Raw genomic sequence first — 27,502 nt, 5'->3', positions numbered from 1 at the left:
TGCACTGAGGGACCCATTTGCCATTCAGGTGAAGATGCCAAGTAGACATTTGGGTCCTTGTATCTGCAGTTCAAGGAGAGGGCAGGGGAGTCCCTGAGCCACATGTCTGGGTGAGGTCACCCACCGTGGGTGAGGAGGGGGCAGACTGGGTCTGACAGCTGGGATCCCGTGATGCCAGCTCTCTTTTCGTCCCTAGGGTAGGACAATTTGGGTCTGGCCCCTGCCTTGGGTCACAGTCTCGGACTCATCCTGTGACAGTGTCCCCATGGAGCCTCTTGCTTGTCAGCAGCTTGTGTTCACCAGGCACTAATTTGGCAAGTTTTGACAAATCCTAATCATTGACCTGGAGTAAGTGAGTCTTTCCCAAAGGGTTCTTGACCCCTCATGTAGAAAACTTTTATCATGAACCCTATCAGCAAAATATTTTTGAGCAAACATCATGTATATATTTGCCACTTGGATGGTAAATGAGTACCTAAAATTTAACACATACCAAACCAGAGCTCTTCTTTTTTTTAATTGAAGTATAGGTGATTTACGATGTTGTGTTAGTTTCAGGTGTACAGTAAAGTGATTCAGTTATACATATATATATATATTCTTTTTCATTATAGGTTATTACAAGATATTGAGTACAGTTCCCTATGCTATACAGTAGGTCCTTGTTGTTTATCTCTGTCGTATATAGTAGTGTTTATATGTTAATCACAAACTGCTAATTTACTCCTCCCTCATCTCTTTCCCCTTTGGTAACCATAGTTGGTTTTCTATGTCTATGACTCTATTACTGGTTTGTAAATAAATTCATTTGTGTCTTTTTTTTAAGAGTCCACATATAAGTGATATCATATGATATGTGTCTTCCTCTGTCTTACTTACTTCACTTAATATGATCATCCCTAGGTCCATCCATGTTGCTGCAAATGTCATTGGTCCATTCTTTTTTATGGCTGAGTAGTATTCCGCCATATATAATACCACATCTCCTTTACCCATTCATCTGTCGATGGACATTTAGTTTGCTTCCATGTCTTGGCTATTGTAAATAGTGCTTCTGTGAACACTGGGGTGCAGTTGTATTTTCAAATTAGAGTTTTCTCTGGATACCCGCCCAGGAGTAGGATTGCTGGATCATATGGCAAGTCTATTTTTAGTTTTTAAGGAACTTCCATACTGTCCTCCATAGTGGCTGCACCGATTTACATTCCCACCCACAGTGTAGGAGGGTTCCTTTTTCTCCACACCATCTCCAGCATGTATTATTTGTAGACTTTTTAATGATGGCCATTCTGACTGGTGTGAGGTGATACCTTATTGTAGTTTTGATTTGCATTTCTCTAATAATTAGCAATGTTGAGCATCTTTTCTTGTGTCTGTTGGCCATCTGGATGTCTTCTTTGGAGAAATGTCTATTTAGGTCTTCTGTCCAGTTTTTGATTAGGTTGTTTGTTTTTATGATATTAAGCTGTGTGAGCTGTTCATATATTTTGGGAATTAATCCCTTGTCAGTCTCATCGTTTGCAAATATTTTCTCCCATTCCGTAGGTTGTTTTTTTGTCTTGTTTATGGTTTCCTTTGCTGTGCAAAAGCTTTTAAGTTTAATTAGGTCCCATTTGCTTATTTGTGCTTTTATTTCCATTACTCTAGGAGACGGTTCAAAAAAAATTATTGCTGTGATTTATGTCAAAGAGTGCTCTGCCTATGTTTTCCTCTGGGGGTTTTAGAGTATCTAGTCTTGTATTTCCGTCTTTAATTCATTTTGAGTTTTGGTCCCTCTAGGTCCACTCAGTATCCCCTGTGCCCTGCACTGGGGCCCTCTCCCAAGCCCCTACAACCTCTGGTTGTAACTGCTGCCACCCCCTGAGGCTGTGCCTGTCCTTGTGGGTTCCCTGGACCTCTGCCTAGTCCACTATAAAATCCCCTGAATTAAACTCTACTCAGTAATCCCCACTGAGTATTTCCTGCCAGGACCCTGCCTGACATGTACACTATATGAAAGCAACGAACAAGCAAAAATGTTGCTCTACAGCCCCCGAGGACCTCAACATCTCCTTGGGACAATTTACTATAAGTGCTTTAGAGCTATCTGACCCGCAGACAGAGTGAGGGCACCAGCATCTATCTGAATATTAAGTATTTTATAAGCCTACCTTCTTTCTAATTAGAAATAAAAATTCTAGCAAGGATAAATGGTGTTGGGAAAACTGGACAGCCAGAGCAAAAGAATGAAACTAGACCACTATCTCACAAATACACAAAATTTAACTCAAAATGGTAAGGACATGCATGTAAGAACTGAAACCATATAATTCCTAGAAGAAAACATAGGTGGTAACCTCATTGACATCAGTCTTAGCCATGTTTTTGTGAGTCTGAATCCAAAGGCAAGGGAAACAAAAACAAAAATGAAGAAATCAGACTACATCAAGCTAAAAAGTTTCTGCACAGTGAAGGAAACTGTGGACAAAATGAAAAGGCAACCTACTGAATGGGAGAAGATATTTGCAAATCATATATCTGATAAGGGGTTGATATAAAAAATATGCAAAGAATTCATACATCTTAACAACAACAACAACAAACCCTGATTTTTAAAATGGGTGGGAGTGGGGGTGCATATAGCTCAGTGGTAGAGTGCATGCTCAGCATGCATGAGGTCCAGGGTTCAAGCCCCAGTACCTCCATTTAAAAAATAAAAATAAATAACTAATATAAAAATAAGTAAAATGGGCAGAGGATCTGAATAGACACTTTCCAAAGAAGACATACAGATGGACAAAGATGCTCAACATCACTAATCATCAGGGAAATACAAGTCAAACCTTGCAGACATCCTTTGTGGAACAAAGCAGTGGATCAATAATGGAATGAAAGAAAAATTATAATATTTTGTTCCCTCCTCCAGGTAATTGTTTTGCATCCGGGGGTGAGTACCCACACTTTGCAAGCCACAGGACCAAGCCCTGACTAGAGAATGTCTATACAACCTTGATGGCTTGAGCTGGAGCATTGGCAGCTCTGCCCCTGGTTCACCGAGGGAGCCTGGGTATGTGGCTCAACCTCTCCCTGCGCAGGCTTCCAGGCAGTGGGATGAAGGGGGAGGGTGGGCCTTGGAGATATAGGGTCACCCCCTCCCCAGGTCCAGCATTCTGAGATTCCTGTAGGCACAGTGCTCCACGCTTCCGGTGCTGGACTGAGCATCTGTGCTTTCGGGACCGCCCAGTTGCTCTGGCCACTTTACTCAGCCAAAACCCGGTTCAGCTGTGCCTTGTCCAGAACCCCGGGCAGGGCGGAGCCAGCTCCAGGTCTCCAGCACTGGGAGGAGCAAATCCTTGAGCCCAGTTGTCACAGTCTCCCCCAGGTCCTGCTCCTTTAGCGCCCTGCCTAGGCGGTGGGGGCCTGCTCACTCCCTGCCGGGGCCTGCCCTCACTGCAGGCCTCATAGAGGGAGAGGACTTGGCCAGCGCCTCTCCACGAGGCAACCACTATGATCCTCAGGGTCCACAAAGTCTCCTCCGGGTCCAGTCGCAGTTCTTGGCCTCCAGCCAGCAAGCTTGGGGCAGAGGAGCTCTCCGCGGGGAAACTGAGGCCCCCTAGGTTGCCCCATCAGAGCATGCATCCCACCTATGCCGCAGTTTTCGGCATACGCATCTTCGCCTTGCTGCGCAGAGTGGACAGCTGTCGCTCTGGGAAAGATGAATGAAAGGAGGAGCAGAGCGGGGCGGGGCGGGGCGGGGCGCCGCCGAGGGCACGGGGCGGGGCCGCGCAGGGCAGTTCCTCCGCTCGCCCGCGCCCCGCCCCCCCCGTGCCGCAGCTCGGAGGCCCCGCCCCGGCCCGCCCCTTCGCTTGCTCCCCAGGCAGCCGCGGCGCGGAGCCGGTGCCGGACCCGGTGTCCGAGAGACGGCGGCGGCATCGCGAGCCCCGAACCCAACCCGGCCCGGCCCGCGCTCTCCGCCCCCGCCTCCCGGGCCGCCCGCGGCGGCGGCGGCTGCGGGCAAGCGCGCGGGGCCCGGGCCGCCCCCAGCCCCAGCCCCGCCGGGCCCCGCCCCCCGCCGAGTGCATGAGGTTGACGCTACTTTGTTGCACCTGGAGGGAAGAACGTATGGGAGAGGAAGGTGCGCGGGGAGCGGGCCGGCGGGTCGCCGACGTGGGGGCCGGGCGGGCGGGGGCGCCGCATCGGGGGAGATGGTGAAGTAGGGGGCACGGGAGGGGGCCGGGCCGGGCCGCCGCGGAGGCCGGGTCTGCCGCGAGGCCGCTCCCCTGTCTCCTCGGGGATGAGCTAGTCCTTCCGAAGCCCTCAGGCCCCTCCCTGACACACTCCCATCCCGTCTTCCCCTCCTTGGCCTCGGTGGGCTGCCCTCCTGCGGACGGAGGGCCCCCCTCCTTTTCATCTCCGCCTTCTCCCATCCCCCGACCGACGACAACCCGGGAGGAATCCCAGGCACTGCCTGTTCAGCCCTGGCCTCCATCTGCATGCTGTGTCCACCCTGTGTCTCGCCCTTGGGCCACTTATCCAGTCTCTAACCGGCCTGGCAGGAAAGAGACGCTGGGAAAGCCGCAGCCCTGGGTCCGAGTCGCAGCCCCGCGTCTGGCCGGCTCTGTGACCTTGAGCCAGGTGCTACCTGCCTGGCCTCAGTTTCCCCGTTTGTACAGTTAGGGGCCACATAATTGGCCCCTGGTACTGGTGGCTGGGGGTCTGGGGACCGGATGGGCAGAGCAGAGATACGCCTCCAGGGAACCTTTGGCAGTATGCTGGGGCCCCCCCCCCACCCCCTCTCCCTGCACCAAACCCAGTGCCTGCCATCCGTCTTGGCTGGGAGGATGACTCTCATCCTAGCCTCCTCTTCCACCCCTTCTCCCTACTGGGTCCCCAGGCTTGGGTTTGCAGGATAGTTAGGGTACGAAGGCCCCCAGAATTCACTCCCTGCAGTCTCTTTTCCTAGGTTTCTGCAGCAGAGCCATCTTGTAGCCCTACCTAGTCCAAAAAAGATCCTACTGTGCCAGCCCCTCCAGCCCTTCCCTCCCCTGGGGCTACTGCCAGCCCTCCCCCCAGGTCCTTGAAGGCCCACTTGGAGGAGAGCCCCATCTTACGGTAGCCCCTAGGTCTCTTCACAGAGGGGCAGACTGTGGCCTTGGAGCCTGGCTGTGTGACCCAGCAAGCCTTAGCATCTCCAAGTCTCAGTCTCCCCATCTGTACAATGGGAAAGGGCAGGCTGGAGGAATCTTCCAGGGCCCACCCAGCTCCAAGGGTGCCAGGCCCCAAGGATGACTAAGCATGCCTAGTGGCTGGCTTGAAGAGGTGCCAGGGCTCCCTGGAGCAGGTGTCTGGGAGTGCCCAGCCCTGCAGCCCTCGCCCCTTGTTAGGTCAGAGCATAGCCAAGCCTTCCCTGGGGGCTTCAGTGCAGGATGTACCAACCCAGCCCTGTCCAGTCCCTGCCCTTTGAAGGGCCCTCTTCCTGGACAGGCAGTGGAGGAAAGGGGGCTGTGACAGGAGTGTCACCCACTGCCTTATTTCTAAATCATGCTGCTTTCTTTCTTTCTCCCTATTTGCTTTGCCAGACCCTGAGTTGAAGAATGCCATTGCTGGAGGGCAGACATCTGCTCCCCGACTCAGTTTATAGCTAGAGAAATTGAGGCCCAGAGGGGTTTTGTAACTTAGCCCTGGTCTCAGCAAGACTCTCAGAGCTATATTCTCCTTCTGCTCTGCAGAGTGACTGCTCAGTCTGGATGCTGCGTGCATATATGAGGATTTGTGGAGGTGCCCGTGGGGCTGGGCAGGGCAGGCGAGGCCTGCACCCAACTGTACCTCCTGAGAACTGTTCCTAACGCCCTTTCCACCCCTGCAGGAAGCGAGTTGCCCGTGTGTGCGAGCTGCGGCCAGAGGATCTATGACGGCCAGTACCTCCAGGCCCTGAATGCTGACTGGCACGCAGACTGCTTCAGGTAGGGCAGGCTGGCCAGGGGTGGGGTGCCCTGAGTAAGGCCTGCTGGAGACATGGCGATCCCTCCTGGTGGCATCTCTGGTTGTGACTTCCAGCGAGACCTTGGCCTCAGTTTCCTCATCTGTAAAATGTAGTGTTTGAACTAGAAGATCCCTAGAGGCCTTTCTGTTTTGTCATTCTGGACCTCTAAGGAGAGAAGAGGGGAGACCTGCAATTATGCTTATATTACCAAGGCCTGCTGGCACCTCGGCAGGGGAGGAGGTGGAGGGCAGTGCGCGCCTGCCTTCTGGGTGCTTGTGCTCCAGGGAGAGGAGAGAGACCAGCCAGGCCTCAGGGGAAGCTGGGCCTCCTCCTCCGGCCCCAGGCTGGTTGTGAAGATGCATAACCAGTAAGACCAGTCCCTTCCCTCCAGACACACTAGTGTAGGAGAGTAGGATCAGAGCCGTGGCCGAGCACTTGGGGACCCAGAGGTGGCCCAGCAACCCAGTAGGACCATCCTGAGAAGCAGGGGCCGGGGACAGCCCTAGATAGCTCTGCAGGGCCAGGGCCAGGGTCCAAAGGATGTGAGATTTCCCCGTGGAGAAGTATGGTAGGAAGCAATTCCAGACAGAGGGCCTGGCAGGTACAAAAAGTAGAATGGTGACAGGGCCTGGTGCAGTCGGTAAACAGCAGTTCAGCAGGAAAGCACCGAAAAGGAGGGAAGGTAAAGCTGGGAGGTCCAGCTGGGGTCACGGCTTTGACCACCAGCCCTTGAAGGAGTTTACTTTAAGCAGTGAGAGCCTCTGACAAGGATTTTTGTTCTTTCTTAAAAATAGTGTCTCATATTTTCTGCAATTTAGGAAGAGCCAGGCATTGTTTTAAGGACTTCTGTATAGTTAGATATGGGTTGTCTCCATTAATTGGGACACAGAAAGGTTAATTCTCTTGACCAAAGACACACAGCCAGTGAGTGAGATGAACATGCAGCACCCACCCGGAAGACAGGTGGGCTCCACGTCCTGGGTGGGGTTCCTGATCAGGTGTTCAGAAGGAGGCCTTTGGGGAGGAAGAAGGCTCTGAACGGGCAGAGAAAAGCACATGCACAGACAGGAAGTGGGGCAATACAAACCATGGTGGGGCTGGGAACAGCTCATTTCGTTGGAACAGAATGAGTCGAGGGACACAATGAGGAGGCAGAGTTAGGATCAATTGGTGAAGGGCCCTGAATACGAAGATAAGGACCCTTCTGAGGGCAGTAGGGAGCAAGCAGATGGTTTCAGAAAGCAGGGGAGGGGTGTGGGCAGAAGTGCAATTGAAAAATGCCATCCCGGTGGGCAGATGGTGGTCATGTGGCTGGGAAGAGACTGTCACAATAGTTCAGGGATCTGTGCTCATAAGACCTGACCTAGGACAGTGACTAAGAGTGGAGAACTTCAGGTCTAGAAGGGATGATATTTGGCAAGGATTAGTCATGTTAGCTACCATTATTGGTGACTCTTGTAATGTCATTTTGTTAAACCTTCACCATAACTGTAGGAGTTACCATTATTTGTCTGATTTCCATGTGAGAAATGTAGGCTCAGAAAAGTCAAGTAACTTGCTGAGAGTTGCAACAACTAGAGCTGGGACTCGAACCTGTGTTAGCCTCACTCCAGGTCACTGCAGAGTTGAAGACCCGAGGGGCTGTGGGGTGGAGCTGGGGGCTGGTGAGTGGCAGGGGCAGAATCTAAAGCCAGCTGGTTTTTCATCCTGGGAGGAGGAGGGCAGTGGTCTTTTGGCCCTGGTGGAGCTAGGGGCCGGGTTGGTGATGAGTTGTTTCCGGTCCTTGTTGCATTGGAGGTGTGGTGGGCTAACCAGGGTGGCAGTGCCCTGCCTGGAGCTGGCCAAGGTGATCTGAGACCAGTCAGAAGTGGGAAGGCCGGAGAGAATAGCCCACTCAGGGCTGGCACTAAGATGGCAAATGGGATTTGAGATGAGGCCGAGATCAAGGGAAGAACTCTGGGGGCCCCTGTGCATAGGATGGGGTGGGAAGTGGAGCCTTGGGAGATGGAAGGTGGGGCAGAAATGTGACCACAGAAGGGAAGCAGTGGGGCAGGATGCATGGAACCCAGCTTTGGAGGGATTCCTGCCTGTTAACCAGCAGAGGGGTGAGGCCCCAGGTTGGGCAGTAGAGAGAAGGCATGTTTGCTTTGACTCCGTGTGAGGGGGTACAGGTAAGGCTCCCACAATGAGGGATGGCCCACCAGGCAGTAAGAGCCACGAATTCCACATTGTTCCATGGCTTACCCAGTCTTTCTGGCCCAGTGGTGTGTAGTTCTCCCAACAGCCCCTGAATCTAGGTGAGGCCAACAGCGTCCTCACCCCCTGATAGGAAAGCAGCTCAGAGAGGAATCACTGCTTGTCTAGGGCCCCAGGGTAACAGGCATCCGGGCTCTGGACTTGGTTCTCCCCGGAAGCATCTCAGTGCCGTGAAGTGGGGTTGGCACCACTAGCCCCTGGGCTCTGAGGCCTGGCAGTAAGAGAGTTGCTGTGGGCCCACAGAATGCTTCTTCCATTAGCACTAGGTGCCATTGTCACCCTTTCTCTGTTCCAGCCTCCCAGAAGATTGTGGTCAGGCCTTGAGCGGTCAGGCTTCCCTCTGGCCCAGCTGCTGCCTCCTGGGAAGTCCCTTCCCAGAAGCCTGCAGCACAGGAGCCCTGGGGCCACCCTGGGGCTGCCATAGCTCCAGTAACATCTCCATGGAGGCTGGTTAGGCTGGCCCTGGGCAAGAAGGGGTGAATGCACGGCTGGAAGTGGGGGTCAGAGGCTGGGCTGGGATGCCCCGTCTTTGGGGGACTTTCAGGCGAGGTGGATGAACCATCCATGGAAGTCAACCTCTGTTCCCTTGGGGGCAGCGCTGAAAGAAGCAGCTGCTCCCTGTCCCCAGAGTCCCCAGTGCCTTTGTCAAAGCAGAGGCCGAAAGGCATGGAGGGTGCCTTTCTTGGGTATGTAGGTGAGGGCCAAGTGCCTGCCAAGCCTCCCTGCCTGCACCTGAGCCCAGGCAGTAGGCCCTTCAGCTGCTTCCTGTTGTGAGCTAAGACCAAGTCCTTGCACCCACATGGCTGCATCCTCCTCCCTGCTGTGTGGCCACGCTAGCCCCTCCCTCTGCAGCCTCCAATCCTGAGTGTCTGGAGTAGGATGGGGAAGCAGGCTGTCGGGCCCACCCCTGCACTCCCTGTAGGCCTCCGGAGCCCCCTGCCGTAGGTAGCTGCAAAGGATGCTGGCCTCGACCCTGAGAAGACACCGCTTCCTCAGAGGGGCCAAGTAAGTGGAAAGCCCCCTCCCCGCCTATCCCAGGCCTCAGGCAGGGCCCCTGGTGTGAGGGCTGGGGCTGGAGGCCCCGGTGGGACAGACCCACCTGGGGCCAGGCTGTGGGGCAGGAGAACCGAAACTCCTTGGTCACTGTTGCTGCCTGTTGAGGGGAAGCAGGCCACTGAGGCCCTTCTGGTGCAGTTTCCCCTGGGGCTGGTCCCCCGCTGCTCTTTCTCACTCTTGGTGTCCAGGGATGTGGCTCTGGACAGAGCATACCCCTGGGAGAGATGGACTTGCCATTGCAGAGGTCGCCACTCTTTCCTAGGCTGGCCTATTCATGCCCTCCCCAGTGCCCTCCTCTCCTGCCAAGCCTGGCTCTGTCTTCACCTGTTCTCAGGGAGGGGTACACTGTACCTGGTATTCCTCTTTTGACATCCATTGCGGGAGCTGGGGCATTGTGGGGTACCCCGGGGCACCCCTAAGAGCAGGCCTGTCCTGCCCCACTTGCCTCCTCTGACTCCCAGAAGGATGTGGGCCTGAGGGCTGAGGAGATGCACAGGGTCAGGGGCTCCTGTGTATCTTCTATCAGCAAAGGTCCACTGAGGCCCAGAGTGCCAGCCACCAAGCCGCTGCATGAGCCTGGGCTAGATCTGTCTGAGATGGAAGTCCCCTGTCTCTGTTCTGAGGGCACCCTGAGGCGGTTCTGAGGAACTGTTCCAGGTTGAGTGCACAGAGCAAGCCAGTCTGGCAGGAATCACTTCTGTGCTCTTCGGGGACCAGCGTTTGTGGATGCCTGGCCTGTGACCTCAAGGAGCCCACAGGTTAAAGGCAGGGGCTGGCAGTGCAGGCTGCATGGTGGTGGTGGGACGACCTGTCTGAGCAGGCTTCAAGGAAGTGGTTTTCAGAGAGCTGACTGCACTCAGAGCTTGAGTCAATCAGTGTGGGGTCCTCCAGTGCTGCTGCACTGATGAATGTTTGTGTGTGAGTGAAGGAGTAGGAGTTTGCAGGCAGGAGAAGAGCATTCTCTCCCCTGGAGGGAGGCAGCTGCTCCTGAGCCTCAATCAACCCGCCCACCCAGGAGGGGGGCTGCTTCCTGCAGCCAGGGAGTGAGGGGGAGACTCCCTTGGTGACGCTCCTGTGACTCCATCCGCGTCTGGTCGGTGCAAGGGCGAAGTGAGTCACTGATCCGCACTGGGCCTGGGGTAGCGCCCCAAGGTCATCGTGCGCTGCCTGCTTCCCATCTCTTTGCGGAGCCTGCTCTCCTGCTGTGCACCTTCCCTCGGGCTTAGAGCCCCCTGGGGGCTGCGCTGGGACCTCCCCATCTCTGGGCGTCCTCCTTGCTGGCTCAGTGCCTTCATTGCCTAGTCGCCCACCCTGCAATAAGATGCCCACTCACTCAGTCGCCGCGAGTGTGGGGGCAGGAAAGGCTGCGGGGGCAGCAGATGACGTCATGGCTCCCGTCCAGCCGCTGCTTCCGCCGCCTCCTCCTCTCATCCCAGCGCGGTGTCCAGAGGCTCTCCCCGCACTGCCCCCACCCTCTCCAAGAGGGTTCACCAGACCCCCCTTCCTGGCCTCAAAACCCAGGCGTTTTGTGTTCCCCGAACCAGCCCCCACCCCCAGCTGTGGTCCCCAGCCCCTCCCCGCAGGCTCCCAGACAATGGGGAACTGGCTGGATCCTCTTAAAGGGACAGTGTCCCACCAGCACTCTCGCTGCTGTGCTCTCCCTCCTCCGCCTCCCCAGTTCCCTAGCTCAGGAGCAGTCAATGAGTGCAGTCAATGAGTGCCGCCACGTGCAAGCTGCAGTAGAGCCGAGGGTTCCCCGGCTGCCTGGGGCGTGGGGCTCTCTGACCCAGTCCCAGTCTTTCCTGCCATCCTCTCCTGTCCCCATGTGACCTTGGCACATCACCTAGAGTGCCCCAAACAGCAGCAGAGCTGGACGGATTCCCTAGCCGTTCTCTGCACCATGGGTACTTCGGCCCAGACATATCTGCGCACACTGGGACCCTGAGTCAGAATCTGCAGAACCCAGTGGGGCTTACTCCTGGGAATGGTCAGTGTGGGGTCCCATGTTTTTGCATTTGCCCACCCTGGCTTGTACAGGTGGAGCACACAGCACTGTGGCTTCTGGCCCAGGGACCATGGTCGAGGGCGGGGCAGGGAAAGGGGGGACACTGAATCCATCCCCCGTTCCTCTTGCCAAGCCCTGTGCCCCAACATAGGCTGCTTCTGTCCAGAGGGCACACCTTTTTCTAATGCTTACAAAGGTACCTGTAGACCAGCCAGGCCCAGGTGTTGGGGAGAGGCAGGCCATACTGAGTTCCAGCATCCCCTTCCCCCAGGTGTTGCGAATGCAGTGCCTCGCTTTCGCACCAGTACTACGAGAAGGATGGACAGCTCTTCTGCAAGAAGGACTACTGGGCCCGCTATGGCGAGTCTTGCCATGGGTGCTCGGAGCACATCACCAAGGGGCTTGTCATGGTAAGTGCCCCTCCTCGACTCACACCTCACTTGGAGGGTGTGTGTGTGTGTGTGTGTGTGTGTGTCCTCACAGGTTTCCCTGCTGCACAACTCCCCCCTCATCTCTTGTTCTTCTCACTGACTCTGATTCCCTAGTGGCTCCTGGGCCTCTTTGTCTGTCTGTATCCCTCAGCCCCCTACCCGGTGGAGCCACCTCTGTCTGGGAGCCCAGCAGCAGGCCAGGCCCCCGAAGTTTGTTTGGAGCTGCCCTTCTGAGAGGAGGCCAAAGGGAGGAGCTGTGGGGGCTGAAGGGGCCACTGAGCTGGGCTGTCCCCACCACCACCACCACACACACACACACACTCTTTCCAGGTGGCAGGGGAGCTGAAATACCATCCTGAATGCTTCATCTGCCTCACGTGTGGGACTTTCATCGGTGATGGGGACACCTACACTCTGGTGGAGCACTCCAAGCTGTACTGGTGAGTGCCTGACCCCTCCCTGAGCCTGGTGTGCCCTCCTATGTCACAGGTTTCCTGTGCCAGGCCAGTCCCTTTCCCTTTTCATGTGAGGACGGTCATTCATAGACGTGACAGCGTAGAAACTGCTGGGAAATAGACACAGGAGTCAGACGGAGGAAGCTTCAGACACCAGCTTTCTTCCCGACACGTCACAGCCGTACACTTCTGGTACCAACCATCAGAGTTAGCTCTAACCCTGTGAGCTCAGGACCTGTCCCCAACAAGACCACCCTGTCTTCAGACACCAGCCACAAGTTCAGCGTCCCCGGGCTGCTCACACTTCTGACTAACTGGCTGCAGAGTCAGGGATTCCCACAACCCCCTCAGGTTTGACACTTTGCTAAGTGACTCAGAACTCAGGAAAGCCCTGCACTCACAATTACAGTTTTTTCCTGAAGGCTACAAATCAGGGCCAGCCAGATGAAGAGACACAAAGGACAGGGTCTAGGAGGGTCTTGAATGCAGAGCTTCCATGCAGTCTCCCCTTGGAATCAGGATGTGTGACCCATCGTCCCTGGCATCACCAGTTTTTATTGGGGTTTCATTATGTAAGTGTGTTTGATTGAATCACTGGGCTCGGGTTTGAACTCAGTCTGCTCGAGGTCAGGCTGGGTCACAGCCACAGCCCTCTCATCACACAGTCAGTCTTTCTGGTGACCAGCCCCCTCCCTGCCTCAGTCAGCTCATTAACATTGACTCAGGTATGTGCTGAAGGGCTCATGACAAATGAAGATGCACCTGTTCCAAGGATTTAGAGCCTCTTACCCAGGAGTCAGGAACAAAGACCAAATTCTTTATTATAGCAACACCGATACAGCTGGATTTGAGGGCTGCATGGCTTTTGAGGATCCCAGATGGACTTTTAATGACTTCCTCCGGAGCTGGATGTATCCCCAGGCCTTGTCCTGGCCACCAGACAGAGTAGACAATCCAGCATGACTGAGCCCCAGAGAGGGGCGGGGGCCGGGGCTGGGCTGGGCATGCCCAGTTCTTGCTCCCAGCCCTGTCAGACAGCCGAGACCCTCCTCCCCCCACGGGGAGCAGTAAGGGAAGGGTGGGAGGAGATAAAAGCCTGGGGCCAAGGGATGGGGTAATGGTGATGCTGGTGACTGTCCTGACACGCTTTTCTTCCCACTCTTTGGGTCCCCACCCCCTGGGGCTCTTACAGCGGGCACTGCTACTACCAGACCGTGGTGACCCCCGTCATCGAGCAGATCCTGCCCGACTCCCCCGGCTCCCACCTGCCCCACACGGTCACCCTAGTATCCATCCCAGCCTCAGCTCATGGCAAGCGTGGCCTCTCAGTCTCCATCGACCCCCCTCACGGCCCACCAGGCTGCAGTGCTGAGCACTCCCACACCGTCCGCGTCCAAGGGTGAGTGGCTGGCCTGCCAAGGCTGCAGCGGGTATGGCTGTGGGCACATGCTCGCAGTGGCTGGCCAACTCCGGGGTGGGGGTCCCTGAGAATGGGTGAGCACATAGGCCCAGATGGACCGCAGCGCCAACAACCTGGTATACCAGATGCCTGGCCCAGTCATTCCTGGCCCAGTCATTCCTCCAAAACCATTACAAATGCTGGATCAAATATTTTAAATGTTTTCTTTAATCCCTACATAACCTAATAAGAAAGAGAAGTAACCAGGTCAGGAATAAATAAAGGAGGGAGCCCAGGGATGTCAGCAGAGCACAGAAAGCAGTCATGCCTTGAGGGCAAATCTAAATTAGGGGAATTAAACTTCTGTTCTCAGATCTTCTGGCTGAGACTTTCAAAGCCCTTCCTTGCTCAAGGAAGTGAGTCTAATAAGAGATCCCCCCCCCAATAAAGCTGGGACCCTACAGGGCTCTCAGGATGAGGAAGAACAAGAAATAAACCACACCTTCCATCAGCGCCGCTGCCACCAACCCAACTCCCAGAACTGAAAAATAAACTGACTTGAATTTGAATGAAAGGGAAGAGGGAGAGAATTCATAAACTCAAGTTTGCCAACTAAATTCACGTGAAGGGTGGTTCAGAAAACCTCCAGGCAAAATTGTTAAAGTTTAAGATACTTCGCCACTGGTGATATCCCCCTGGCAGAGTCAGATGCAGATCCTTTCTAGAGGAACCCACCTCCAGGCTTCATAGAATTTCCCAAGATAAGTGTCCCAAAGAAGATGAGCCATTTCGTCAAAACTCATAGCGCATATAAGGGAGCAAGGTGCTGTGAGCCACAGGCAGCAGAAACAGCAGGAAGCAGAAGCAGACCTACAAAACCTGCAGATACTGGAGTTATCAGAAACACTGTAAAGTAACTGCTCCATATATTTTAATAAATAAGAGATGCTTTTAAAAAATGAGTAAAGAGCAAATGAACTTGGGAAAGAACCAAATAGAACCCCTAAAAATGAAATTCTTATTAAAATGAAAACCTTAATGCAAGGGGTCAGTAATTGAGTAGGATCTAAACAGCTGGAGAGAGAAGCAGAAACATGGAAAGATGAGAATAGGGGAGGAGAGGTTAAGACGTGTAGGGGACAGTGAGCAGATCTGATCATTTGCCTGGAATCCCAGAAAAAGAGAGAGAATGGGAGAGAGGCAGTATTTGAAGATACAATAGCCGAAAACTTGCCAGAGCTGATAAAAGATGCCGGTCCACAGACTCAGGCCCAGTAAATCCCAAAAAGAAAAAAAGAGAGCCACCCTTGGATCACCCCACCTAGTGAAACTGCTATACCAAAGGCAAAAGAAAAGACCTTAAAAGTTGCCATAGGGGGAAAAAAATTACCTTCAAAAAAGAACTGGTTGACAGCTGATTTCTCAACAGAAACAGTGGAAGCCAGAAATTAGTGAAATGGTATATTCAATGCACTGAGAAAAAAGTAACCATGAACCTAGAATTTTATACTTGATTTAAAAAAAAATCCTTCAAGAATGAAGGTGAAATAAAGACACGTTGAGACAGATGAGATCTGATACTAGCAGATCATTTCTAAAGGACATCTTAAAGGATGTAGAAAGGGTCTGAGATGCAGAAAAAAATAAAAGTTAAGGGGCCGGCCCAATTGCTAACATACTGTGTAACATTGAGTGGCTCCTTTGTCCTCTCTGGACTTTGGGGTCTTTGAACAACAAGGAAGTTGGACACCTTGGAGCCTTCTAAGATTTCTCCTGGGCCTTATGGACTCTTGAGAAATAGTTTAAATGTCCCCCACATCTGGGTATGGGAGCCAAGTGCCCGTTTCCTTTGGATTCAGTGAATGTTTCTCAGGTACCTGCCGGGTATCAGGCACCATGCCTAGACCCTGCGGACAAGTGAAGATGGTGCTGGGGGAGGAGAAGGAGCAAGAGGAGGAGGCTGGGCTTGACTCTGCATCTCCGCCTGCCCCCGTCTTGAGCATCAGCCAGGCCAGCAGCTGCCTTATGTATACAAGTGAGCAGACGGGCTGGTGAGAGAGATGGGGAAACTCCCAGACCAGCTGGCCCCTGACAACCAAGCAGAATTGGAGGAACAGAGGGCTAATGGCACCTCCTCCCTGCCTCCCTCACTAGGCGAGCATTCTTTCCAGCCAACATCTGCTTTCCCAACAATTTCTGCAAAGGGCCACACGCTTCTTGAAAGCAGCCCAGCTTGCCTAAAGGCTGCTGGCCAGATTTCTTTCTTTGTTTGAAGAGTCTTAGCTGACCACTTTTCATTCTGTTTACAGCAGCATTTTAAGGAAAGTTTAATTTATCTGTGCCCTAGCCCCCCTGGAACCTAAGGAATATATCGCCAAGGCTATATTCACAAGAAATTTTCTGTCTACAAAGATATATTCACAGTTTTTTAACTTTTCAGATTGAAATTTTCAAATTCGCAGAAAAATTGCTAAAATAATAAGTATATTGAATACCTGTACACCCTTTACCCAGGTTCACTAATTTTAACTTTTTGCCGCATTTGAGTTACATGTGTGTCTCTCCCTCTGCGTGTGTGTCGGGGGGGGGCATGTGTACACTTATTTACGTGCATATACATACACCTCTATGTACGACTGCCCTTATTTACTAAATCATTTGAGAGTAAGTTGTAGGCACCGTTGGCCCTTCCTCCCCTCCACATTCTCTAGACGTTCTCCTAGAAACAAGGACATTGTCTTACATAATTGTCCATTGTATCTTATTGTGGAATTACGACATGTAGGAAATTGAACATGGATACTTTTATCAGGTATCCACTCCATATTCAGATTTTGCCAGTTGTCTCAATACTGTCCTTTATGGCCGTTTCTCCCTTGATTCAGGATCCAGTCCAGGATCACACTGTCTTATCTCTTTAGGCTCTTTTAATCCTTGACACCTGTGAAGGGTACAGGTCAGTTGTTAAGTAGGATGCGCCTCCACTTGGGTTTGACAGAGGGTTCCTCTTCCTTAGATTTAGGTCATGCATTTTGACCAGATAACTGATGCTGTATCCTCCACGCATCTTCCTGTAGACTCAGGGAGTCCGTAAAGTGCGCCCTTTACTGGGGATGTCACCTTTGGTTGTTCGGTTAAAGTGCAGTCCGCTCTCTCTGCTATAAGGAATTTTTTTCCCTTTGCAACGTATCAGTAAGTCATATGTGAGATTTGAGTCTGTAAATATCCTGTCCCAACAGCCTTTCACTAAATGGTTCTAGCATCCATGGATAATTCTTACCTGCAGCAGTCACTACTATGATGACTACAGAATGGTGATTTTCTAACTCTGTGTTTTCTGCTGCATTTGTTACCTGACTTTCCTATGTAAGGAAGCGCTTCTCCCCATGTGACAGTATACTCATGGTAACAAAAAATTGCTAGGAATCAGTTTTTCTTAAAGCTCTCAGTCTCCAGTCTGTCCAACACTCCTCCCTCTCCCAGCCGGCCCCTGTCTCAGGGCAGAGACAAAGTAAATATTCCTTTAAAAACTTCTATGAAGACAAAATGAAAATCAGGTAATTAATACCTAAGAGTCTTTAAGAAGCAGGTAAGTTTGGCACATTGGCCATTCTGTGAGCTAGCTTATATGGCTGACTTACCGAGGGCATCGCCCCTGTCTCCACCCTGCAGCCGTGGCTCTGGGCAGGCTGCTCACCCCTTCCTGCCAACCCCAGAGGAGTGGAGCTCTAGCCTCGTCCTGCAGGGCAAGTGTGGGAGTCAGGTAGGAAACCAGTGGGTCAGACCCTCTGAGGACTCGTGACACTCACCTGCCCCAAGTGTACCAGGCAGTTGGAAGAGAAGTCTGTCCTCCATGGCAGAGACGACATTCTGTTGAACGGGAGCCCCTAAACACCCAGCATAGGGCGGCAAATACTTGAGGGCGTACCACTTTTCTCCATTTTCACACCCATGGCAGGCGTAGTAATTAATACAGAACTTTTCCCACCAGACCAGAATTCAGTGTTCTGGACAGTTGCCACCTACCAGTTGCTATAGATAGAATGATTTGCACTCACACCCCTGACTTGATCCCCTTGGCCTTGGTTTCCTAGCAGGGCTCCAGGGGACAGGCAGGCAGGAGACTGACCACTGCTTTATGTCCACAGAGTGGACCCGGGCTGCATGAGCCCAGATGTGAAGAATTCTATCCACGTCGGAGATCGGATCCTGGAAATCAATGGCACGCCCATCCGGAACGTGCCCTTGGACGAGGTACGGGTCCTGGGTCTGGTGAGCAGGATTGGAGGTAGTGCCTTCGTGCCTGCCCCTACCACCTGGGACTCACCTGTCTACACACCTGCTCTCCCCAGATTGATCTGCTGATCCAGGAAACCAGCCGCCTGCTCCAGCTGACTCTTGAGCATGACCCCCACGACACACTGGGCCATGGGCTGGGGCCTGAGCTCAGCCCCCTGGGCTCGCCGGCTCACACTCCCAGTGGGGAGGCAGGTAGCTCCGGCCGGCAGAAGCCTGTTCTGTAAGTCAGCCCTGCACCTTGATGTACTTTCACAGCCGCGGGGCCTCGGCGGGGATGGGACCTGGTCCCCACCCTCTGGTAGCTCACAGTCTGATGGAGTCAACCCTGCAAAAGGAAAAACAGACCAGCAAGGGGTGCAGGGGGCTGTGAAAGAGGAGGAAGAATGAGAAAGAGTAAACGGGAAGAAGCAGCGCCCTGAGCTGGGGATGGTGGCGCCTCTAGGGTGGACCAGCACCCTGGCTTCAAGGAGCAGCTGAGTAGCTCAGGAGGGTGGGGCATCAGGTGTGTTGAGGGGGGCAGGCTCTGAGGTGGGGGTGTTTGGGCTTTGCCCATCCTGGGGCCCTACTGAAGGGTGTTGCAGCACAGTGATGTTTTTCACAGAGACCACTCTGGTCCCTGTGCTGCAGGGTGCCCAGGACCAGAGACAGCTAGAGGGCTGCTGTGGTGGGCCAGGCGGGTGGTGCCAAGGGCCCTGTGCCCTCTTGAGGGGAGGCGGGGGGCACGAGGAGGAAGTCCAGAAGCAGCCTGGTCCTCACTCCTCTTACTCTGAGGCCTGTTCAGGACTCCTGGTCAAGTGGGGGACAGAGGCACGTGCTTCCTCCTCCCCTGCATTTGTCTGGAGTTCAGGCCCCCTTGCACGGCCACCTGTGTGGCAGTTGTGAGCGTCCTGGGCAGGCAGGTGGTCTGCCACTGCACCCCAAGGCTTGGGACTCAGATACTGGGAGACAAAGCATCTGATCCAGGGTCACCAGGCAGAGAAGGCCAAGGACAAACATTCCTACCTAGGGCACCTGCAGGATGCCAGGCCTCAAACAGGAAGTCCAAGTGGGACAGGCCAGTGGGTGCTGGTGTCAGGAGGGGGTGAGAGGCTTATGACTGCCCAGGACAGCTGCCCCGTGCCACCCTTTCTGATTGTATGGATGGGTGTATGTAGACTGTCACCGATGGGTCATGGCAGATGGGGGAAGGGGGCAGGGTCAAGGCCTAGCTTCCCCTGAGGAGGCCCTGACCAGGTGTCCGACTGCCCGCGGTGGCACTGGTTGCTGGGTGTGTCTCCCCAGGAGGAGCTACAGCATCGACAGGTCTCCAGGCGCCAGCTCACTGGGCTCCCCGGCCTCCCAGCACAAGGACCTGGGTCGCTCCGAATCCCTCCGTGTGGTCTGCCGGCCGCACCGCATCTTCCGGCCTTCAGACCTCATCCACGGGGAGGTGCTGGGCAAGGGCTGCTTTGGCCAGGCCATCAAGGTACGGGGCACACCCAGGCAGGGACGGGGCTGAGGGGGAGCCGGGGGCAGTCTGGGTGTGACCCATACCTCCTACCACCAGTGCCTCCAGGAAGCCACAGTGGAAGGGTATCTGGCTGCCACACTCCCTGGCCACAGCTCTCCTCCACCTGGGCCTCCTTGAGCTAGTAGCAGTCGGGGAGGGGACCTACTGCAGATAGACCCTGTGGTGGAGGTTGTTGGAAAGTGGCTGCTTGGGGCAGGGGATGGGAGGGCAGCCCACACTGACCCTGAAGGCCCCTCCCCAGGGGCGTCCTGCTGAGGCTGATGTCCACCCACTCAGGGACTTGGGCTGCTCACCCCCTTCACACTCTCCCCGAGCAAGACATGAGCCCTTTTCTGGCTCTAATGTCATCTGGCTGTGACCAGGCTGAAAGGTTCAGAATTATATAAAAGGTACCAGCCAGGCTGCCCGCTTATCCAGACAGGCCCCACCCTCCAGCTTCTGTCCCTGGTCAGAATCTCTGGTAGAGCTGCCATTTGACCTCCAGGAGACAGCCCAGCAGAGAAAAGAGAGCTGGCCTCTGGGAAAGGTGGTCCTGGACCCTAACGCCAGCCACTCCGCTTCCCTGCCACCTGGGTGACCGTGGGCCTTGGAAGGAAACCTCCCTGAGCCTGTAAAGGATTTAAATCCTATCCCCTTGGGGGCTGGGAGCACCCCATGAAAAGTCTACAGAGGCTTGAAGCCATCTGTCCATCTGCCTGGGATTGGGGGAGACTTCTGCAGGGCCAGCCTAGAGCAGAGCCCGCCTAGAGCAGAGCCCCTGTCGGTGCTGAGTCTCCTTGCCTCGGTGTCCCCATGCAGGTGACGCACCGGGAGACAGGCGAGGTGATGGTGATGAAGGAGCTGATCCGCTTTGACGAGGAGACCCAGCGGACGTTCCTCAAAGAGGTGGGTGAGGGGCCTGCTGCACCCTCTGCACCAGATTCTTAGGACCTACCATGCCTCCCACACCACCACCACCCCCGCCCATTGACAGGGTGGGTGGCAAAGGGCTCTGGGAGGATGTGACACTCTAGCCACACGTTGAAGAAGAGAAAGTATCTGCCAGGAGGGCGAGAGGAGCAAGGATGTCCCTGGGAGTGGGAGCAGCCCCAGCAAAGAGCACAGCAGCCCGTGTTGTGGCAGGAGCCCCCGGGGGCGTGGAGGCTCCCCCATCTCTGGGACTGTCTGCAGTGGCCTCTGATGGGACAGCAGAGGGAGAAGGAGACATGGGCCCAGCCTGTTTGCTCCCCGCCAGGTGAAGGTCATGCGATGCCTGGAGCACCCCAACGTGCTCAAGTTCATCGGGGTGCTCTACAAGGACAAGAGGCTCAACTTCATCACTGAGTACATCAAGGGTGGCACGCTGCGGGGCATCATCAAGAGCATGGTGAGTTGTGAGCAGTGCCCCACCCCGCCGCTCCTGGTGGCACCCCGCTGGGTCCCAGTCTCCTCGGGTTCTTCACTGGGGAGCAGCTGCTGGCATCTCAGAGACCCTCCAAACCCTGATTCTGAATCAGAATAGAGGATCAGCTGACTGCGTGTAGAGCTCAGGGAAGCTGGGGCCCAGAGAAGGGTGGCAGCTTGGCCGAGGGGATGCACAGGCTGTTCCGGGGTAGCCGTCCTGCAGGGCCCCGCGCAGCTGCCACAGGTCGGTACACCTGAGAGGTACTTTCCGTTACCTCTCCGCAGAGTGGCCTTTATTTTGCTTCTGGCAAAACCAAGTCATTTTTTGCTGTTTGCCATAGTCTGTCAAATTCAGAATTTGCTTTAAGGGCTTGGATGAAATTACAATACCTCCTTTAGAAATAAAGCATTTAGAGGGGAGTTCCCAGCCCTCCTGGGCCGCCGATGGTGCCTCGGGGATGCAGTGCTCTCCCCACCCCAGCATCACCCTCAGACTAGGAGACCGTGTTCGCATCCCGCGCCGCCAAGTCCTCACTCCACCTGGCTGGATTACCTGCTGGATCACCAAAGTGTGGTCCTGCCGGCCCCTAACAGGTGTAACTTCCCAAGGGATTCTGCAGTCCAGAACAGTTTGGAAACCCTGGGCTACACCAGCGCAGGCTTGCTGGCTATACCCTGAATCTTGAATGCATTCTGACGTCCTCAAGTTCCCACTTGAGATCTCCGGGGGATGCAGGGAGAGAATGAGGTGTTTCCTCAAATGACTTGAGCCCAAAGCTCTGCTCTGCAGAGTGACTCAAGGCTGGTTCTCTGCAGGCAACCTCGCCAGGCCCATCCCTCTCTGCCTGTCCGTGAAAGTAGGTTCAAATTTTTTAAAACTTGAAAGAATGGGATTTTGTGGAAGCTACATAGAGCTTTTGTTCTCAGGAGGCGGATCAGGACTATAGAAGAGCATCCCCTCTCCCTTACTGTTTGGAACCAGTTCTATTAGAAAATTGTTTCCAGTTATTCACTCACACCCCTTGGAAGAAACAGTTGAAACAGTTGTGGGTGCAGAAGAAAGTTGGGGGGGTAGTCATCAGACCCTCTAGGGCACTCGACCCCTCCTGCCGTCTCACACCTAATGTCCCACTGCTGTGGCCTGGTCGGCCCATCCTGGCCATTCTCCCCGCCCCCAGGACAGCCAGTACCCGTGGAGTCAGAGGGTGAGCTTTGCCAAGGACATTGCCTCGGGGATGGTGAGTAGGCTCTGGCTTCGGTGGGTGTGGGCTGGGTGATCTGACCCCACCTGTAAAAATGTTCTCTACCGCTCACCTAAATTCCACAAGGAATTTAGAAATGGAATACACAAGGGAGCTTTGAGAGAGGACAGAAGGGGATCCCGTGGGAGAGGGGAAGCTGGGAACTTCAGGGGGACCAGGGTGGGGCTGGGGTCCCTCAGCATGGCTGCGCCCTGACCTCTGTGCCCCCCACCCCCAGGCCTACCTCCACTCCATGAACATCATCCACCGTGACCTCAACTCCCACAACTGCCTGGTTCGTGAGGTGAGCATCCTGGGCTGGGAGGGGCCAGCAGGAGCCCCGCCCACTGCACTCCTAGACTTACAGGCTCAGGGCATCTGCTGTGAATTTGGCAGTCACAGAGAACGGCCCACAGCAGGGCGGCCACAGCCTACACCAGGCTGTACCAGCGGCTGTGGGCCTGGAGGACGGCCTGTGCATGTGGGTGGGGTGGTCAGGGCAGACTTCCTGAAAGAGGCTTTGTGGGGATATACTGAAGTCGGGGGCAGTAGTGCAGGGAGCCCGGGGTCTATGGGGCAGGGACTGAGGGACCACAAGCTGTCCCCTGAAGGCAGAGAAGGGAGTGACTGATGGTGCCCAACTGGAGAGGTGGGTCCTCGCCTCCTGGAGCTGCCACAGACTGCCACACACTGCCACACATAGCATGGCTTAAACAATAGAAGTGTATTCTCGGACTCCAGGAGGCTGAAAGTTCAAAATCAAGCTGCTGCCAGGGTTGGTTCCTTCTAGAGGCTCTGAGGGAGAATCTGTCCCCGGCCTGTCTCCTGATCTCTGGCAGCCGCTGGCACTACTTGGTGTTCCTTGGCTTGTAGCCGCCCCACTCTGGTCCTCGCCTGTTTTCTCATGGCATTCTTCCTGTGTGTGTCTGTGTTCTCTTCTGATAAGGACACCAGTCATTGGATTTCAGGTTTATCAAATCCAGTATAACCTCATTTTAACTAATTATATCTGCAAAGACCCTGTTTCCAAATACAGTCACATTGACTTTTCAGGTGGACATGAGTTTTCAGGGGGACACTATTCATCACACTCCAGGCAGGCTGAGATCCAGTCTTGGAGGAGGCCATTCAGGAAGCATTGAGTCACTTATTATGGAGTGGGGTCTCAGCCCCCCGGGAATGTCTGGGGAGCCCTGGGAGCCTCTGGGCTGTGGGAAGTTGCAGGCAGTGAGCAAAGAGATGGTCAGGGCTGGATCCGCGGGCCTCCAGGGAGCTCGCTCGGACTGCCCTATTGGCCACAGGCTCCTCTGTAGGGCAAGGAGAGGGTGGCCGATGGCTGTCTTGATCCTCCTGCAGGGGCCACCTCTTGAGAATCTGATGAGTTATGAACTCTCCTGTCCCCAGAATCCATCTCTGCACAACCTAAACTTTCGCCTACAGTTTGGAGTCTTTGAGAATCCGGTACTTCTTGCTGGCTTCCCTAGAGCTGTTTCCCATAGCAGGATCTGCAGACCCCTGTACCATTAGGCCCCGGGGGACTCGTCAAAAGTGCAGAAACCTGAACACCTTCTGAAAGGGATGGAGCAGGAATCAGCATTTAAACAATCCTGGTGGACCCTGACTTTCAGTAACCACCCCTGAGGGGGCCTGAGGATCCTAGGTCAAGACACCACCACCACCACCACCAACCTGCCACTGGTATTACAGCTGAGGAAATGGAGCCCTGAGTGGGGACTGTGTCACCTGGGGCCCCGTGGAGGTGGACCTGCGACGCATGTTCAGCCACTCCCCTGGGTGCCATCTTTGTAGCATTTTCTCTAGGGAGCTATCCATGTTTGTGTTGCTCCCAAAAGTGGCACAGGTTCCTTCCCTTCCGAGTGAGCCTGGTCCTGACCCCCACCTGGCTGGGGCCCTGCAGCCTTGTCCTCCCTGTGCCCACCCCTTGGTGTCTGCATGACAGTGGTCAGTCCTGGGGCTGCAGGTAGTGTCCAGACTTGCAGGGCCCCAGACACCGTGTCTAGGAGGCCCAGCCCTGTACCCTGCGGAGGACCTCCCCAGCCGCCTGACTTGGCCCCCTCCCTGATTTTTCCAGCTTTCAGGGTACACACGGCTGTCAGCATCTCCATGCTGCGGGGTTCTGGACCGGCTCCGGGAGGGGCTCCCACAAACTGAAAACACTAGAGCTGACCAGTTGGGTGGCCTTGGGCAGCTATCTTAACCTGTCTGGGCCTGAGCCACCTCACCTGTAAAGCAGGGATAGAATAACATGTTACCTTACCAGAACCTTGGAGGATTAAGAGAGAACAGTCGTGGGGCCTGGTCCCCAGTTAGAACCGCTGCTTTCCTTCCACAACGAGGCAGCACCAGTGCCCGATGGAGCAGAGGGGGTCCTCGGAGCCCCGGTGTCAGACGTGTTCTCTGGGCGTCTGTGGTTTGGTGCGGGGTCCGGGCCGGGGGCGGGCCGGGCAGGTGGTGCCAGGAGCGTGTCTTAGTGCGGCCCCGCTTCACCTTCACCCCAGAACAAGAACGTGGTGGTGGCCGACTTCGGGCTGGCGCGGCTCATGGTGGACGAGAAGACGCAGCCCGAGGACCTGCGGAGCCTCAAGAAGCCAGACCGCAAAAAGCGGTACACGGTGGTGGGCAACCCCTACTGGATGGCGCCCGAGATGATCAACGGTGGGTCGGCGGCCCCGCCGTCACATCCGGCAGGCGGGGTCCCGGGCAGCGGCCTCCTCTGCCCCTCAGCTTCCCCTTGGAGTCCTGGCTCTTGAGTCCTTTTGCTGCTGCAGCCGATGATCACACTCTGGGCTTAAAATCCACTCAGTATGTGGTTCTAGAGGGCAGGAGTCCAGTGTCAGGCTGAAGTCCGATGTCAGCAGGGTTGCATTCCTTCTGGAAGCTCGAGGAGGGAGGACCTGTTTCCTGGCCTTTTCCAGCTTCTAGAGGCTGCCTCATTCCTTGGCTCCTGGCCCCTTCCTCCCGCACGGCCAGCAGCATGGCCTCTTCTCACTGACATGTGGGGTTCTCATCCTGGCATTCCTGGGCTTATGGCCTCATCGGTCCAGTCTCTGCCTGCATCTTCACGCAGCTGCTTCCTCCTGTGTGTCTTTTCCTTTTTAGTCTCTCTTACAAAGACAGTTGTGATGGCATTTGGGGCCTGCCCAGAAAAACTCAGGATTGCCACTTGTCAGGATATTTAACTTAATCCTATCTTTGAAGGCCCTTTTCCCCATAAAGTTACGTTCACAGGTTCCAGAGATCTGACATGGTTCTCTTTCGGGACCACCACAAAGTCCATGACTTGCCCAGAGTTACACAGCTGATCAGTGACTGAGCTGAGCGTGGAACCCCTTACCCAGGGCACTTATGCTCACCCCCAGCAGGTTTGCTCTGACCAGCTGGTCTCGGGTCGGGTCAGAGCCTAAGGCCTTCTAGAGTTGCTAGCATCTGCCTCATGGTCCTGGCCTCCTGGCCAGAGCATCCCCACAGTGGGCAGGTCCCTAGCCCAGCGCCCTTGCCAGTTGGCATCCCTGGCCCTGCCACACCTGCTAACCGTGGTCTTTTCATCCAGGCCGCAGCTATGATGAGAAGGTGGATGTGTTTTCCTTTGGAATCGTCCTTTGTGAGGTAGGTCTAGGGGCGGGTAGCAGCTGGCTCCGCCCTGTTCACCACACTCCCAGGCTGCAGGCTGGAAGTTTGCAGGGGCCCCAGGCAAGGGAGGCTCTGGGAACAGGGCTGCCCACAGCAACCTGCATCCCTGGGGGTGTGGTGGTCAGGCTGATGGCAGGCCCAGTGTGACCTGCCCTTAAGCCCCACCATGTGGCACCCAGCCCCAGGGGCCCTCGGGTAACTGCTGGGCCTCCTGCTGGACAGATCATCGGGCGGGTGAATGCTGACCCTGACTACCTGCCGCGCACCATGGATTTTGGCCTCAATGTGCGAGGCTTCCTGGACCGCTACTGCCCCCCAAATTGCCCCCCAAGCTTCTTCCCCATTACCGTGCGCTGCTGTGATCTGGACCCTGAGAAGAGGTAAGTGAGTTGGGGTGGAGGCTTAGGGTAGGGTGTTCCCTGGCAGAACCAGAACCCGTCGTCCCCCTACTTGTCTCCCTAGGCCCTCCTTTGTGAAGCTGGAGCAGTGGCTGGAGACCCTCCGCATGCACTTGGCCGGCCACCTGCCGCTGGGCCCACAGCTGGAGCAGCTGGACAGGGGCTTCTGGGAGACCTACCGACGCGGCGAGAGCGGACTGCCTGCCCACCCCGAGGTCCCTGACTGAGCCCAGCCCACCCAGCCACTTCTGTCCCCACCTCTAGAGAATCCACCCTGCACCAGATTCCTTTGCAGCAGGTGGCTGGATGTGGCTCCCTCAGCGGGGTGGTGGACACCCAGACCCATCCCCAGTGCCAGGCCCTGACTTGCCTTCTCCTACCCTGTGGGCCGTGGCCCCTGCCCTGTCTCTGCCCTCGGCCCCAGAGCTGGCCTGGCTGCACACACAGCACCACCTCACCCTGCCTTACCTCTGTCTTGGCGGGGCCACCCCCTCACGCTTCTTGCATGAGCTGGAGGACCCGTGTGAGTTGTGCCCCATCCCGTGCCCCGCCACCCTGGCTGCCCCGCACACTCCACCCGTCTGCAGCTCCTCCGAGGCTGGGCTGAAGGACAGCCTCAGACCATGGCCCGTCACGTGTTCCCAGGAGCCAAACAGGGAATCTGGGGTCCATCACCCACCTCGGGGTGTCTAAGTAGTAGCAGGTATTGATAATTATCCAAACTCCTAAAGCAGAGAGAGGTCTGCTCCTGTGGGGTGGAAGTCCCCGCCGGCCAGGCAGCAGCCCTCCCTTGCTTTGGGTCTTTTCATTTCTTTATTGAAGCCACTTTAGTGAGAAGCAGGTACCACACCTCAGGGTGACGGGAGGGTCCCTTGAGGGAGAGGGGAACCGTGGTCCCTGGACCAGGGCTGCTGGGAGGAACAGCAGAGGGAGGCTGGGCAGAGCGGATGAGGCAGGTGTCCACCAGCATCCCAGCCCCCTGAAGTTCATCTCAGTGCCCCCTCCCGGGCCTCTCCTCGAGGCTCCCTGCCAGTGGCTGGAGCAGCCCCTGCCCGTCCCCAGGCCTCTCTGTCCTCTGGGTTCTTTCTGTGTAATCTATTTTTTAAGAAGAGTTTGTATTATTTTTTCATACGGCTGCGGCAGCAGCTGCCGGGGGCTTGGGGTTTTATTTTTTTGGCGGGTGGGGGTGGGGGGGCCATTTTGTCACTTTGCCTCAGTTGAGCATCTAGGAAGTATTAAAACTGTGAAGCCTTCTCAGTGCACTTTGAACCTGGAAAACGATCTAAACAGGCCCATGGGACTATGACTCAGGGAGGTGGGACACAGTCACCTCCCTCCAGGAATCCCGATGTCTAAGGAACAAAACCCAGACGCAGAGTAACAGAATAAATTCCGTACTCCCCCCCAGATCCCGCATGGTGATGTGTGTCTGGGGGCCCTGAGGAAATAGGAGAGA

The 27,502-nt window shown here is 55.2% G+C and overlaps 1 protein-coding gene across 3 annotated transcripts; it reads left to right on the top strand.

Moving 5' to 3' along the window:
• The first annotated feature begins 3,862 nt into the window (after nt 1-3,862).
• Nucleotides 3,863-27,453, top strand: LIMK1 (LIM domain kinase 1). 3 transcript variants are annotated; one of them, XM_072943098.1, is made up of 16 exons: nt 3,863-4,114; nt 5,846-5,942; nt 11,551-11,689; nt 12,041-12,150; nt 13,358-13,564; nt 17,713-17,818; nt 17,917-18,083; nt 19,145-19,328; nt 20,172-20,258; nt 20,608-20,739; nt 21,935-21,994; nt 22,236-22,301; nt 24,517-24,673; nt 25,569-25,624; nt 25,871-26,028; nt 26,111-27,453. In XM_072943098.1, exons 1-16 carry the CDS (start codon nt 4,060-4,062, stop codon nt 26,271-26,273), a joined length of 1,944 nt encoding a protein of 647 aa, XP_072799199.1. In that variant the 5' UTR covers nt 3,863-4,059; the 3' UTR covers nt 26,274-27,453. The 3 variants fall into 3 exon arrangements, with proteins under 3 accessions (XP_072799199.1, XP_072799200.1, XP_072799201.1); XM_072943099.1 differs by lacking the exon at nt 3,863-4,114 and adding an exon at nt 9,141-9,223 and having other exon boundaries at nt 5,854-5,942; XM_072943100.1 differs by lacking the exons at nt 3,863-4,114; nt 5,846-5,942 and adding an exon at nt 9,962-10,032.
• The last annotated feature ends 49 nt before the right edge of the window (nt 27,454-27,502 follow it).

The sequence above is a fragment of the Vicugna pacos genome, chromosome 18, assembly GCF_048564905.1.
Source record: "Vicugna pacos chromosome 18, VicPac4, whole genome shotgun sequence".
Classification (NCBI taxonomy): domain Eukaryota; kingdom Metazoa; phylum Chordata; class Mammalia; order Artiodactyla; family Camelidae; genus Vicugna; species Vicugna pacos.
Note: the sequence above shows the minus strand (reverse complement) of the source record. Positions and strands in the feature narration are given on the sequence as shown.